The following is a 14,304-nucleotide window of genomic DNA, read 5'->3' on the forward strand; positions in this document are numbered from 1 at the left end:
GTTAATAATTCTAGTGCATGCATATGGTGTATACAGGTAAGTAAACATGCATTTTTTTTCACATTCTAAAACTATGGCAGTCTAGGCCACATTGTGCTGCCTGCATTTTATCTGCAATGCAGTGTGTCTCTAACGCTTTCAATCCCGTATTAATAGGTGGCATTTACACATAACACCTATATAGCAGCAAAGCTAATACAGCTTGTGATTAAAAATGTTTAAAAATAGCTAATAAATCAGATTATCTTGAGGTATTATTTCTTGCAAGTCAAAATGGAGAGCAAAAAAATCAACCCTAATTTTTAGTTTATGTATACACTGAAAATAGCAACAATAAAAATAAGCATTTGTAGCAGACATATTCCATCTTCACTATTATTTTGCTACCTTTGGTAAAGTTACTGGGGCAGATCTTGAAGTTAAAAACCCATGTTTAGAAATAAGTGCACGCTTCACCCACTATATAGCAGCAGACTGTGTTGCCCCTACGCAAAACATTCTCATATCTAATTTTAACTTTACATATAAAAATAACTTGGAGAAAATACAAAAAAACATTTTATTTTAACATGAAAATATCACAAAAATTAGTAAGCCTGAGATGTAGGGTTTTGGTGAAAAACAAGAGGCTTGTAGTGTTTTGGCTGCTGATAAAGATGCATGTATTGATAGCTGGGGTGAAAAGCAGAAGAATGCACTTATTTCTTCTGCATGTCAGTATCTTCAGACACAGTAAGCCACATGCACCCTTTCTTTCCTTGTTGAAACAGAGGCCAGTTTGCTATTCTTAGTTCCAGCGGAAGTGAATCTGTCGTGGACGATCAGCACCTTCCTTCACCAATGGCTTATGGAACTCACGTCCTGCACGAGAGTGGATATTTGCCCAACAAAACTCACAGTAATACTGCAGGCAAGTGACATTGGCACAAAAAAAGGGAGCAAATTTTCCACCACAGCGTGCACCCTGGCATTCATCGCACATCTGGTCATCTAGCACGTATGGCTTCACCTCCACCTAGAGAAAGAGAAGGTAGAAAAGTGTCTCATTAAGGTTGGCTTCATGTTTATACAGTGTTCTAGAGAAAAGGACCAGCATGAAAAGTTGAGAATGTAGAAAGTTTCACAAGGAATTAGTTTTTAACCTATATAGTAGGTAAAAAAAAGACATCTGTTCTTATACTAATTATATTTTGTTTATAATTGGCTGTGTGGTTAAGTGACAAGCAGTTAATTCTATTTTATTTTATTATGTTTTCTTCAGAGGACTATAAATGGTGTTTACTGTATTTTCCCAAAATGAAATACTTTCTAAAAACCTTAAAAATCTAATTGATTTGGAAGACATTCTATCTTCTCTTTTCTCGAACTAATATCTCTGAAACACCTTGTATTGATATTTTGAGAGTTGGGGGTGACTGTGAGTGAAAAGCAGGCATGGAAGACAAATGGTTTCCACTTGTCTTTTCCCTTATTCTTATACCAAAAAGATGGCAACACTAACAGACACTGGTTAAAGCAGAGCTTCTCTACTGCAGGTGAGAGCTACACCTTTCTTGTGAATAATTGGTACAGACAAACTAGAACCATGCCTCACTTGTCAAGAGCATGTCTAGACTTCTGTGGATTTATAAGATATAAATCAAAAGGCTCACTGTGAAGCTCTGACTCAGCAGAGGATGTAAAGATGGCAGTCAGGCTGAACGATAAGATCTCTCAACCTCAGTTTCCACATTGTAAAGTGAAAATAGTACTATCTGTCTCTGAGTTGTGAGGATTTAATTATACAAGAAAAAGCATGGCAGGGCTTGGGCAATGGCAAACACTATTTAAATCAGTATTAACTACAATTTGCTGCTATACCCTTGCTTCCTGTTCAGAAGAGTTTTATAAATGGAAGGTTATTATCTTGTCTGACTGAACAGTGCCAAAGAGCCGAAAGTTCTTAGCTATTCCTTAGGAGAGGACAGAAAACTGAGAGGACAGAAAACTTGAGAGGACAGAAAACTGAGTGTTTTGAAGGGCAAAGTTTGAGATATTGTAGAATTTGCTATGGTAAAAAAATAACCCAACCAACAAATTCTATTGAATTCATAACTATTTATGAAAGTATCCTTTAAAATACTTCCATGTTTTAAAAAATGAACATAGAAAAGTAACAAATTGGAAACACATAAAAGCTGATGAAAAGGAGATTTCTACCCCAAATATTTGATAGGAAGGTAATGGAATTACACCATTACTTATATTTATTATTTCACTGATTAGGATTAGTATAAGCATATTTAATGTAGGCTAGACATTCTATTTTTCTGAATTGCCTGTTTATATCTATTTTGGGGTGGGAGGGTACTGGGGATTGAACTCAGAGGCACTCCACCACTGAGCCACATCCCCAGGCCTTTCCTGTATTTTATTTAGAGACAGGTTCTCACAGAGTTGCTTAGTACCTTGCCATTGCAGAGGCCTCCTGAGCTGCTGGGATTACAGGTGTGCGCCACTGCGCCCGACTGTTTATATCTTTTTAAAAAATTGACTTATAAGTTATTTTTGCAAGTTAAGAATTTTTACCATTTTCCTATTGATCTATAATTTTTACAACAAAATTTTTATGCCCAAATTTTACCAACTTTTTCCTTTATGAATTCTCTCTGACCTCTGCCATGCTACTGTTTTTGATTCATCATATTCATTACAAATAAAATTAACAAAGTGCATTACCGTGATCAAAGAATAAATGCAGGTAATGTGAGAGTTACAAGTTCATCTCATTAGTTTATAAATCCCATGAGCATAGGAATGGCAACCATGGGCTCAACATTCAGTTCTTAGTATCTAGCAGAATGTATGGCATGAAGCAGAAACTCTGCAAACATCATAGAAATAAATGTGGTACATTTACATGCTTTCTGGGTTACTTTCTTGTGATTGACATTTTTCTTAACAATTTCAAGCACAATGAAGCCAGGGTCTGTGCTCTTTACTTCCCTTTTATAATATTCCCCCAAATGCGAGGTGCTCAAGAGCTACTGAATGTAAACTGTTGATCGACTAAAATGGAATGATTTAAATTTTCTAGATATTATTTAATGAAGCTAATCTACTTATATAAAAATCACAGAATTCAAAGAGAGAAATGTGTGAAAGGGTGTTTCATCAATGTTTGACCTAGTTTTATTTTCTGCCTTTTCTTTTTTCACTTCAGAGAACCTACAAAGTAATATTCTGTCACCCTGACTCATAACTAGTGAAAAATGAACAATTAATAATTATACAACTTGAAATATAACACAACTAAATCCAGTATCTACCAGAAATTAGTGAATTAATTGTATTAGTAATGAAAACAGGCAAAACATACAATTAAATACAGCTCTGTTGTGACTGTGCTTCCCAGCTATCAGAGAGATAAGAACTAAGCCTCAAAATGTACATAAGTTTAATTCCTTCAAAATAAGTAGGCAATGAATCTTTGGGATAGTATACATTTCAGTTTATACAGTCATTCAAGCTATTTTATGATTTAATAATTATATTTACAGTGAAGAGATGATGGTATCAAAGTTAATGACATCACATTTCCATGTATAAAAAATACTGGTTACTTCTAAAATAGTGACGAATCAAATAAGATTTTATATTATTTCAAATAAGATTTGAAATATACCTTTGTAGCATATAGCTTAGAAAATAAACTTTTCTCTCGGTTATTTCAATACTTTAAGAAGGCCCATGTTTTTAATTCATCTGCTCTGCATCTGAGTTGCTGTTTAGGAATCAATACTCTGCTCCAAATAACTGGTCCTTCCTACCATTTTGGAAACAAAGAGGTGTGAGGTATGACACAGCAACCATCTTTTCCTTCTGCTTGCACATATTGAACAATTATACACATATAAATACCTTCTTCAGTGATCCATCACCTCTTTCTAAAAGTAGGGGATAAGACTAGATCTGTGGTCTTCAGGATGGCTATACATTAATGTCACCAGGGGGAGCTTTATAAACTCCTGCTGCCCTGGTGTATCCCAGACCAAGGACAGCAGAAGCCTGAGGGTAGGACCCAGAACTCAAGATTTTTTTAAGTTCTCAAGTGATTAATGTGTAGCTGAGGTTGAGGACGACATGACTGAGAAATCTAAGGTTCAAATCAGTTCAAAAAGTTTTTATATGCATGTTTGAATAAAAGCATAGCCCTCCTCTTATTTTTTCTTTTGGTAATATTTTATGTGGCAATGCAAACAAAAAAAGCCATTCTGCATTTATTGACCAAACCTTTGCTGTACTTCTTTTGTAAATAGGATGATCTCATAATTATATTGATGGCTACTTCTGCAATCCATAGTCTAGTCAATTTGAATTGAGTCATCTAATTTCCCTGTCCTCAAAATATCTTTCAATGTGCAAAGCGGCCTCAGAAAAGGCTTCATGACACTGTTACACTGGAAACAAAAAGTGCTCACTCAAGTTATAACTACCAATTTGGATTTTAAAAAATTCCTCTACCCCATATTCTTAGTATATTTCAGGTGTACTGTAAATGTAAACAATGTTATTTTAGAAATTGGTTAGTTATGTAAAAGAACTCTTCCTAGATTTTTATGATATGGATCTATAAATAAATAATTGAGTTATGTTCACTTCTTTGCCCCATTTTAGATGGTAATCAGTGCTTAGAATTATTTAATAGGACAGGTTTTAATTATCATTCACAGAACTTGGTGACAGTGTAAGTAATGCTACCAAATTGCTAATGTTTTAAATTTAGATCAATCAATTTAGAGAAATTACACAATGTATTTTAATTTTAAATTTTATTATTAAGAATTAACATTTAGCTGGGTGTGGTGGTTCATGCCTATAATCCTAGCAGTATGGGAGGATAAGGCATGGAAGATCGAAAATTCAAAGCCAGCCTCAGCAACTTACTGAGACCCTGTCTCAAAATAGAAAAAGGTCTGGCGATGTGGCTAAATGGTTAAGCACCCTGGGACACAAAACAAGAACACAAAACCCACATTGAAATAGTAATCACTCTGCACTAAGTCCTATTAACTAAGACAAACACTAGTACTGTTTTCCATTTTATAAGTGAGGAAATAGTAGGCATGGATTAGATTAATTTGCCCAGGATTACAAAGCAAATGGTGGAAACAGGAATCAATCCCAGGCAGCCAATATCTTTCTGTGGTTGGAAAGATAGCTGCCACCCACTGGCTGATAAAATGGTAAACATAGCTTTAAAATGATATCTATATTCATGATTTATACAGTATACTTACTTTAAATTATAAGAATTGTGCATTTCAAGGATACTTTGATATAACTCTAAGAGATAAAGGAGTATAAAAAGTGTTTGAATATGTTATTAACTCTGTAGAGTAACAAGCTTTGGATTAGCAACTTCTTATGGGACATAAATGACTTCCCAGTATGCAACTTACTCGTTTATCAATATCACCGTGCTGAAGCTGAACAAATCGAGCACTAATGGCAGCAATATAGCTCTGCTGATTGGAAAAAGCAACCCGTCCAGCACCTTTTGGGTATTTTAGCTCTGGATCTGTGTCAATTCCTGCGTAACAAACTCCACCATATAGCCGGTCCATGATCATAGCAAGTTCCACTTCAAAAAAGAAAGATGTTCATATTAAATATGAGAAAACAAAGCAAATAATAAGAATTTTTAAGTACTTTTAAAAAAATCAGTGGAAGACAATAGAACATTAACAAAACTCAGTTGCTAAAGGAGGGCCTGGAATTAAGAAGCCTTTTTTCTTTAGTTTTTAAAATATAAAGTTAGACTCACTACCACATTTACCACACTAACTCAACATATACTATATGCTATCTTCTTTTCTAGTGTAAATAGTCTCATGCTTTCTTTTCTCAATCTGATCCTGTCACCTATATACTAGGTCCCATCTGCCCTCACTGTGGAAGGATATGCTTTGGCAATTCTCCACTCCCTCATCCTTACCATCAGCTTTTCTCTCATACTGGTCATTTCCAATACATTTTTGTTTTGGATTGTTTTTTAAATCTCTTTTAAAAGATTCTCACAACCATATTTCTCCTTCTCTGGTACTACTTCATTTTTGTGTTCTCCTTTTACAGACAAATTCTTTAAAAATTTTTAAGGTACTTCTGAATCCCTGCCTTCCTATTTTCAGTTCAACCTTTAATAATCAGACTGCAATCATTCCATGACTCTGCTTTAATTGCTCATGTCAAGGTCAACTTTCCCTAGTAACAAGTCCAATGGTCCATCTACCTATAAGCAGCACTGACCATGATTAATTCTTTCCATCTTCTTGAAATATTTCCTCCATCTGGCTTCCAAGATATGTTGTTCTACTAATTTGCACTTCACTGATAATTTTCTCTTCTTTGGTAGTTCCTACTCAACTCTTTTGACTTTTCAATGTCAGAATGCCTCAAGTTTAAATCCTCTATCTATACTCCTGGCTTTGGTGACTCCTGAATTATGACTTTAAATACCATTAGGAGATTTCAAGCTCCTGAATTTGTATCTTTAGTAAGAACCTCTCCTGTGGACTCCAGATTCATAAATACAACTGTCTACTGGACAACTCATATTGCAGATATGATATAGATATTGCAGTATCTGTTAAATATCAATATCTACTGAGTTAAAAATGGAATACATGTAAAATTGATCTTCCTCCATCTCACTAAACACATTCCAGTGAGTTTTTGCTGACCCAGTTCATAAGCAAAAAAAGGATAACATTGCCAAGTAAAGATCCTTGGCTACCATGTTTTCTTTTCCTCCACTACACACATGAAGTTGATTTTCAAAATATACCTGGGATCTAATCTCCTCACTTTCATTTCTAACATCCTGTTTCAAGTTATCATCATTTTCACCTGCTTTATAACAATCTTATCTCTCTGATTCTGACCACCCCCCCTTAGTTACTTCCAAAACAGTAACAAGAATGATTATTAAAAAAACTACACCAGATATCATATGGTTTAACTGAAATTTCTATTTACAACCTCTGAATGGTGCTGTGAACTTGTGTTCAAAACCAAGATCACAATCTTCCCTTCCAACTTGCTCCTTTCTCCTGTGTTGCTCATACCTCAGTGGAAGGAACCACAATCCAATATTGGCTCAAGATTTAAAGCTAAGATTCAACTTTTGCATTTACTTCATGAGTATTTGTGATATCTGTTTGCTTGACTCTTTGTCCACTGTGACTACTCATCCTAGCCACCACTGTCTCTTGGACTCCTAACTTGGCCTACCCATATTTACTTGCAACATTAGCTCAAACTGCAAATATGATGTCCTTCCTCTGCTTAAAAACTCAAATTGTCTCCCCTTGCTCTGAGAATAAATATCAAATCAGCCTATTAAAGACTTGTATGATATAACTGGCATTAACTTTTCAGTGTCTTTTTGTGTCTCTCACCTCACTCCTTGCATCCTCAATCAGCCATTCTGGGCTTCCTCCAGTTCCTCCATTGCACCCAGCCTCCCTGTACTGAAGACTTCTAAACATGCTATTTCTTTTTTCTAAACTGCACCCCTCACAGAACTCCTATTGCCCCACTCCTATTCTTTCTGTTCACCTTTATATCAGAGCTCAAATACAAGTATCTTTAAAATATCAGTTTACATCACATTTCCTTGCTATATATGCTCATTTACTTTCCACATTATATTTTTCATTATAGAATTCATCATGTTTAAGTGTGTGTCAACAGTTCTTTAACACACATGTCCCAGACTGGAAGAGGATGTTCTCAATGATGGAATTCAGAGGATGTGTGGTATCACGTAACTTGCTGACATGGTGGGCATTTGCATCTCCAATTCTATCCTATATGACATTTTTCAGGAGATTTCTGGTTTTGGCTATGATAAACAGAAGTTTATCACTCATATAAAATGATAATTTAGTTAATGGATAAAATATAGGAAAAACTAAAAAAAATTCCATATTTATTCAGATATCAAAATAAACCCACATAACATATGCAGTATATTTAGAGAGTTGTACTTAGGAGTCTGAAGTAGTCAAGTGGGTTCTTCTCAGAGTTTGTTTGATGTTAGCTATTGATATTGATAGATGAGTATCCAATTATCCAATTCCTTCGAAATTTCAATAAAGGTTTTCAAAATTCTTTAGAGCTATTACTGGTATAATTAAGAATCTGCCCCTGCCCTGCCAAATGATGTCAGGTCCATAATAACTGCCAATGTTTACTGAATTCACTAACACACATTTAAATGATGTTTTAAAAAGCAAAATTTGTTAAAATTTGACTTACCAGCCCTTAACGGCCTAGGAACACCTCCAACAAAAATTGTTTTTCGGGGATCCAAAGGTTGAGAACCATCCATAACAAAATCACTATCACTTAAATTCCAAGGACGAATTTGAACCTATAAAAAAATTACATTTGAGCCTTACTGCTTTCATTGTTTACAAATTTTATAATTGGATTCAGAGACAAATTATGAGTATAATTTTCTATCTATTTCTATCTAGATACTATAACTCTCCTGGATGTTTTAAAAACTGAAATTTTAACATGGTAGTTTTTTCTTTTTTTTTTTGTTCTGGGGAGTGAACCCCAGGGGCTCTCGATCACTGAGCCACATCTCCATCCCACCCATTGTCCCTGCTTTTTAAAAATATATTTTTATATTTTATTTAGATTCAGGGTCTTACTGAGTTACTAGGGCCTTGCTAAATTGATTGAGGCTGACTTTGAACTTGCAATCCTCCTGCCTTAGCTTCCCAAGCTGCTGGGATTATGATAATTTGTAGCATGCAGTTCATATGGTATTTACTTACTGGTTTGTCCTTGATAGTAGGGCTGGAAACACACAAATAGAGCTTTCCCTCTTCTTCAATACAAGCATCAATTAGTGCTTGAACTGAGCTCTCTTCTTGAAAGAGAAGGAATGCATAGCCTGGAATAACCATTAGAAATGAGGCAATGTGTCAAGTAAGAGACTTCACCTCAAATTTCAGTACTGTTTAGGAAATACATGATTTTTTTTTTTTTTGGTGGGGGAAGCCTTATCAAATAGGACTTGAGTCATTATGTCTTCTAAAAGAACACAATATCTTTTATAATATATACAAACACAGATAGTTAAACAATTAGCAGCTTTCTGTAGAGCACTTACCATCAGGTATTGTATGTACTAAGAACTTTACCTAAATTATTTCATTTGATTCTCACAAGTCTATTAAATATTGTCCCCATTTATAAAAAAAAAAAAGGACTTAACAAGAGGTTGAATTACTTGCTCAAAGACAATGTCAGAGCAAGTAGTTAGCTGAGTAATTTCAAACTCAAGTTTGCCCCGGGGTCTCCCATGTCTAATAGTGAGAGATACCACATTCTTATAAAGAACCTGGCAGAATTAGCCTGTTTAATGTATTAAAAGCTAGAGTTTCCTTCAAATATCCTCAGAATAATACAAGTTCTAGAGCATACTTTTGGTCAACAGCACACATGGAAAGGCCCAGGAAATTCTGTAAGTACTGAGAAAATTCTAGTGTCCTAAAAACTTTCAGATGATACTAAGAAAGTTACCCTACAGAGGTTGGAATGAAACATGTTATTTAAGGATGGGTCAAGGACTTTTAAATCAAATCGCAGTTTAGCTCCTATTTAGATACCTATATTATTGGGAAACAGTCCTTCCCTTCTTTCCTGTGAACCAACTGCCAATATTTTTGGAAAAAACATGCATTCAGTTGGGTGTAGTGTCTCCTTTCTATAACTCCAACTATTCAAGAGGGTGATGCAGGAATGTGAAAAGATCAGTCTAACCTCTATGACTTAGAAAGACCCTGTCTCAAAATAATAAGGTGCGTAGCTTAGTGGTACAGTGACCCTGAATTTAGTCCTCAGTACCCCTTCAAAAAAAAAAAAAAAGCAAAATATAAGTTATATAAAAGCTAGTGTCAATTTTTTATGGCAAGTTTTCTATTATGAGATTATTCTCAGCAGCTGAAAACAGCAACTGACCTAAAAAATGTCTTGCCTTGACAACATGTCTATCCAAATAAATGAACAACATTGTAATCTAGTCCCAATACGAAGCTGCCATCAAGTAGACTATGCACATCCGGTTCTGTGATACAATGGGAAGTGCAAGGTCACGTACTCAGAACTCAAAAACACAGCTATTGTCAACAATGGATTCTATGTCACAAAGGTAGCAATAAAGTATTTCCTTTTATTTTTTATTTTTTGATACTGGATATTGAATCCAGGGTTGCCTAACCACTGAACCACATCCCCAACCCTTTTGTGTGTGTGTGTGTGTGAGAGAGAGAGAGACAGGGTCTTGCTAAGTTGTTTTGCTGAGGCTGGCTTCAAACTTGCAATCTTCTACCTTGGCCTTCTGGGTTCCTGGATTACAGGTGTGTGCCACTAGACTATGCATGATCAAAAACACTTCTTGGATTTTTGTAATTGCTTGAAGAAATTTAAATATGCATGAAAAAATGAAAACTAGTCTTCTTTAAGGCTTTAATTTTGACACAAAAGACCAGAGAACTATAGCCAATCTAGGCACAGTAAGAAACTATCAGACTAATTTACTGAAATAATACTTTAAATTCAATATTTTTGCTTAATTTTGTGATAATTTTGATATTAATATTTTAATATTACTCAATTAAAAGCATCCACATTTTTAATATTGCTTAAAATTTTTTTGTTACCATTTGGAAAGAAATATTCGTATTATAAAAATTAAGCAATATGGCAAGTAAATTATAACCTAATGCAAGCCATTAGATATTAAAATATCTGTATGTTTTCTTTAAACCATATAATGATTTCTTCAAAATTTATTATAGTAAGCTAATGTGATTGTTGGTCACTGCAAAGTAGAAGGTGTATGTGTGGCTCAGCTTCTATAGGCTCAAGTCCCTGCTTTATTACAAGGTAGCTGTATCAACTAAATGGTTCTACATCAGTGTTTTCCAAGCCATGAAAGAATACTGAATTACAGAAACAGGAAAATACTTGAAAGAACAAGGCTTGGAAACACTAGTCTTTGGCAATAGCTATAATTAACTATAATTGTATCAAAAAACCTATGATTTGCTAGTACTAATTTTTTCCCTTTAGTTTGAGAAAATAAACACTGAAAAAAAAAACAACAATAACAATGGCAAAAACAGCAATGAAGACAACTGTTGTGTTTTACTAATTGTTACAACCCATCCTTCTAGGCTTGAAATGCCATTTCCCCTATATAAGCAAGTAGTTCATGTAAAAATTTGTATCTGTCTCCACCCCAAAAATTCAAAATTCTTTCTAAAATTATAGTCAGCCCTTAGCATCCTTAGGGGTTTAGGTCCATAATTCCCCACAGAAATAAAGGTTCAGGGATGCTCAAGTCCTGTATATAAAATGTGCATGCAAATATACATTATAACTCCCATATACTCTAAATCAGCTATTACTTATAATAACTAGTACGATATAAATGTTAAATAAGCAGTTGTATAACAACGATAAGGAGAATAATTTTTACATGTTTGGTGATGATGCAAATATTTTTTTTCACTCAATAATTTTGATATGTAGTTGAATTTATCAAAGACAGGAGCGTAAAGATACAGAGGGTTAACTGTACATTTCAATTCCTGCCTAAAACCCTGTTCAACTCCTTTTTATCTATCTAAATTACAGAATAGCTTTTAGAATTCAAAATTTCTCAGTGAAGATTTCTCCTACCTACTTTAGATCAAAGTAATTTTTCTATCCTGTAGCTTTTTTTGTTACTTGTATCAATTATTGGGCAATTATCAGATCACGAATTACTAATAATACAAGAATACAAATATTTACAAAGTTTAAAGACATATAAAGACAGTCTTACAGAGGGGAGAAAGAAACTGACACTAACAATCACATATCTGTGAAGTTGTAAAAAGGTAAGAATGCGATTGTGATGACTGTTGTGAAAGAGGCAGTACTCCTAGCAAGGGCAACAAGGGGAAGCTGACTTACTAGGAAGGGCCCTCTCCTAGTAAGTAACCAATGCATAAGCTGAGATAGAAAAGGTAATTAGGGAATATACATACAAAGAATTATGGAAAGAACCTTCAGGCCAGGAGACACACAGAGAAGCCCTGAGGCAGGAGAGAGCAGAACCAGTTCTGGGACTGGAGGAAGACAAGAAGTAATAGTAGAAGAAGATAGAAAGAAGGGAGACCAGACAAGGTAAAAGCATTTTTGCCTTTATCTTAACAACAAGAGGGTTTAGAGAAGGGGAATAAGTAATGGGATCATCAGTTGAGTTTTAAGAGTTGGCTGTAGCTGGACTGTGGTGGGAGGGGAAGAAAGCAAGAGATGTGGACAGAGAACAGCTAGGGTAGACCCAGTGAGGGACGATGACAGCTTAAGCAAGAACATTAGAAACAGAAATTTTTACTGAACACTCAACCTTTATAAAAGAACAAGACGATAAAACTATAACAGCAATAGCTGAAAACTAAGCTAACAAAAATTATCTATATGGAGCCAATTTTCTCTTTAAACTTAAGGCTTGAAGCTGGGCATGGTGGCACACACCTGTATTCCCAGGGATTTGGGAGCCTGAGGCAGGGCCAAGTTCAGGCCAGCCTTAGCAACTTAGTAAGTCCTAGGTAACTTAGTGAGACTGTCTCAAAATAAAGAAATCAATAGATAAAAAATAAAAGGGGCTAAGTGGGGCTAGTGATGTGGCTCAGTGGTTAAGATGGGTTCAATTCCTGGTACCAATAATAAGCAAACAAAGGCTGGAGACCTCCAAGTTCAGTAAACTCCAAAATCATGTAAAAACTTGGCATACAAGAAGAGAGGTCTATACATTTGAATAGATTCCCACATAGATCAAGGATCCAGAATCCCTATAAAAGATGTTTGATAATATAAGATCTAAGATCTTATAGTATAAAAAAAATCAGAGCATTATTCTATTACTGTAAAAGAAGTAAGTAATGGAGGTTCTATAATTCTCAAAGACAACAAGTGGAGAAGGGCCATCTAATTCCTCACTAGGAACACGCAGGTAAGTGTTTGTGTGCCAATAATTCTCTATCATGTTTCTTTTCCCACAGTCAACAATCAGATCATTTAACAGATCCGCTGGAGTCTTTTTCTCTAGGCTTGACAATTCACTCAGCCACAAGTCTCTAGAACTATGATTTTATGATGTTCAAAGAAAAGTTTAGTCTTTTAATTTCTCCTTTTTTTTTTATTCACTTCAGAAGATCTGCAATTTGCCATTCTGACTGACTTAATAACATCCAGCTCTTCCTTCCTACTGTCCCCTTATCATCATGGGATTTGCAAGGTTAACATCAGTATGATTTCTTCTCTATCTAAATTACTTCTTTACAAACAGATTGCATATTACTCTGCTGTGATCTGGAACATTTATGTAAATCTTACAATATTTAAACTATAAAATATAAATAAATCACTTCATATGATCTTCATTTCAGAGGGATACTTTATTACGTTGTTCATACAAAAGTTACTTAGAATGATGCTATAGACAGAGTAGTCAAACATTATTAATTTGAGATTATGAAATCATTATTAAATTATAATAAAATATATTAAGTCTTATGATACTTATGTCAAGTCTCCTCCATCAAGCCTGACTGGTTTAAAGTAAAACTGGAATAGTTTTCAGGATCATTCTGACTCATTCAACCTAAGTTATCACTCTATAAATGATTAGTTTTTATATAAATATAAATGTACATATATGCAATTCTAAAAGAAAACACAAAGTAATTGACAGTATTTCTTTTGCTCTTATATACAATGATTCCTTAGCAACTATTAACAGTAAAAACCCTTACCTTTTGGTGGAAAATAGGACTTGCTTTCTGCTTTATGAGGCCAATCTACTACCAAAGGCCCAAATCTTCTGAAGCTAGCAGTGATTTCATCTTAAGAAAATACAAATAATATGTATTAGAAATTAGTTAAAATAATTCATTCTAAGGAATTCCACACTTTTAATTACTCTAAAAACTTAATATTTAAAAGTACCAAAGTACCAAATATAAAGTAGAATAATCTGTTTGGTACTAATTTTAAAAATTTTATATAATATCACATGAATACTATAATCCTAGAGTACACCAAACCATAAATAGCACTGGCTTTTTAAAAAAATCAACATTACATCAAGTTAAATAAAAAGAGCTATTGCTGTTTCATAAGTAAAGTCATATTCTTGTAGGGGAAAAAATGATCTCCTGAACCAGTATGAAAAAATATACCAAGGTCTGACAT

At 34.4% G+C, this 14,304-nt stretch overlaps 1 protein-coding gene across 7 annotated transcripts in view; it reads right to left on the reverse strand.

Moving 5' to 3' along the window:
- The window catches only part of Cpeb2 (cytoplasmic polyadenylation element binding protein 2), a 68,927-nt gene that overhangs the window by 1,335 nt on the left and 53,288 nt on the right, over positions 1-14,304 (reverse strand). For all 7 annotated transcript variants that reach the window (XM_026402841.2, XM_026402832.2, XM_026402812.2 and 4 more), the window contains 5 exons: positions 13,866-13,955; positions 8,832-8,950; positions 8,302-8,416; positions 5,442-5,623; positions 1-1,015 (listed from right to left, as the gene is read on the reverse strand). The exon at positions 1-1,015 is cut by the window's left edge and continues 1,335 nt beyond it. In XM_026402841.2, coding sequence (XP_026258626.1) covers positions 788-1,015; positions 5,442-5,623; positions 8,302-8,416; positions 8,832-8,950; positions 13,866-13,955 — 734 coding nt within the window. In that variant the 3' untranslated portion in view covers positions 1-787. The remainder of the gene's footprint in view (positions 1,016-5,441; positions 5,624-8,301; positions 8,417-8,831; positions 8,951-13,865; positions 13,956-14,304) is intronic.

This window comes from Urocitellus parryii, chromosome 10, assembly GCF_045843805.1.
Source record: "Urocitellus parryii isolate mUroPar1 chromosome 10, mUroPar1.hap1, whole genome shotgun sequence".
NCBI lineage: Eukaryota > Metazoa > Chordata > Mammalia > Rodentia > Sciuridae > Urocitellus > Urocitellus parryii.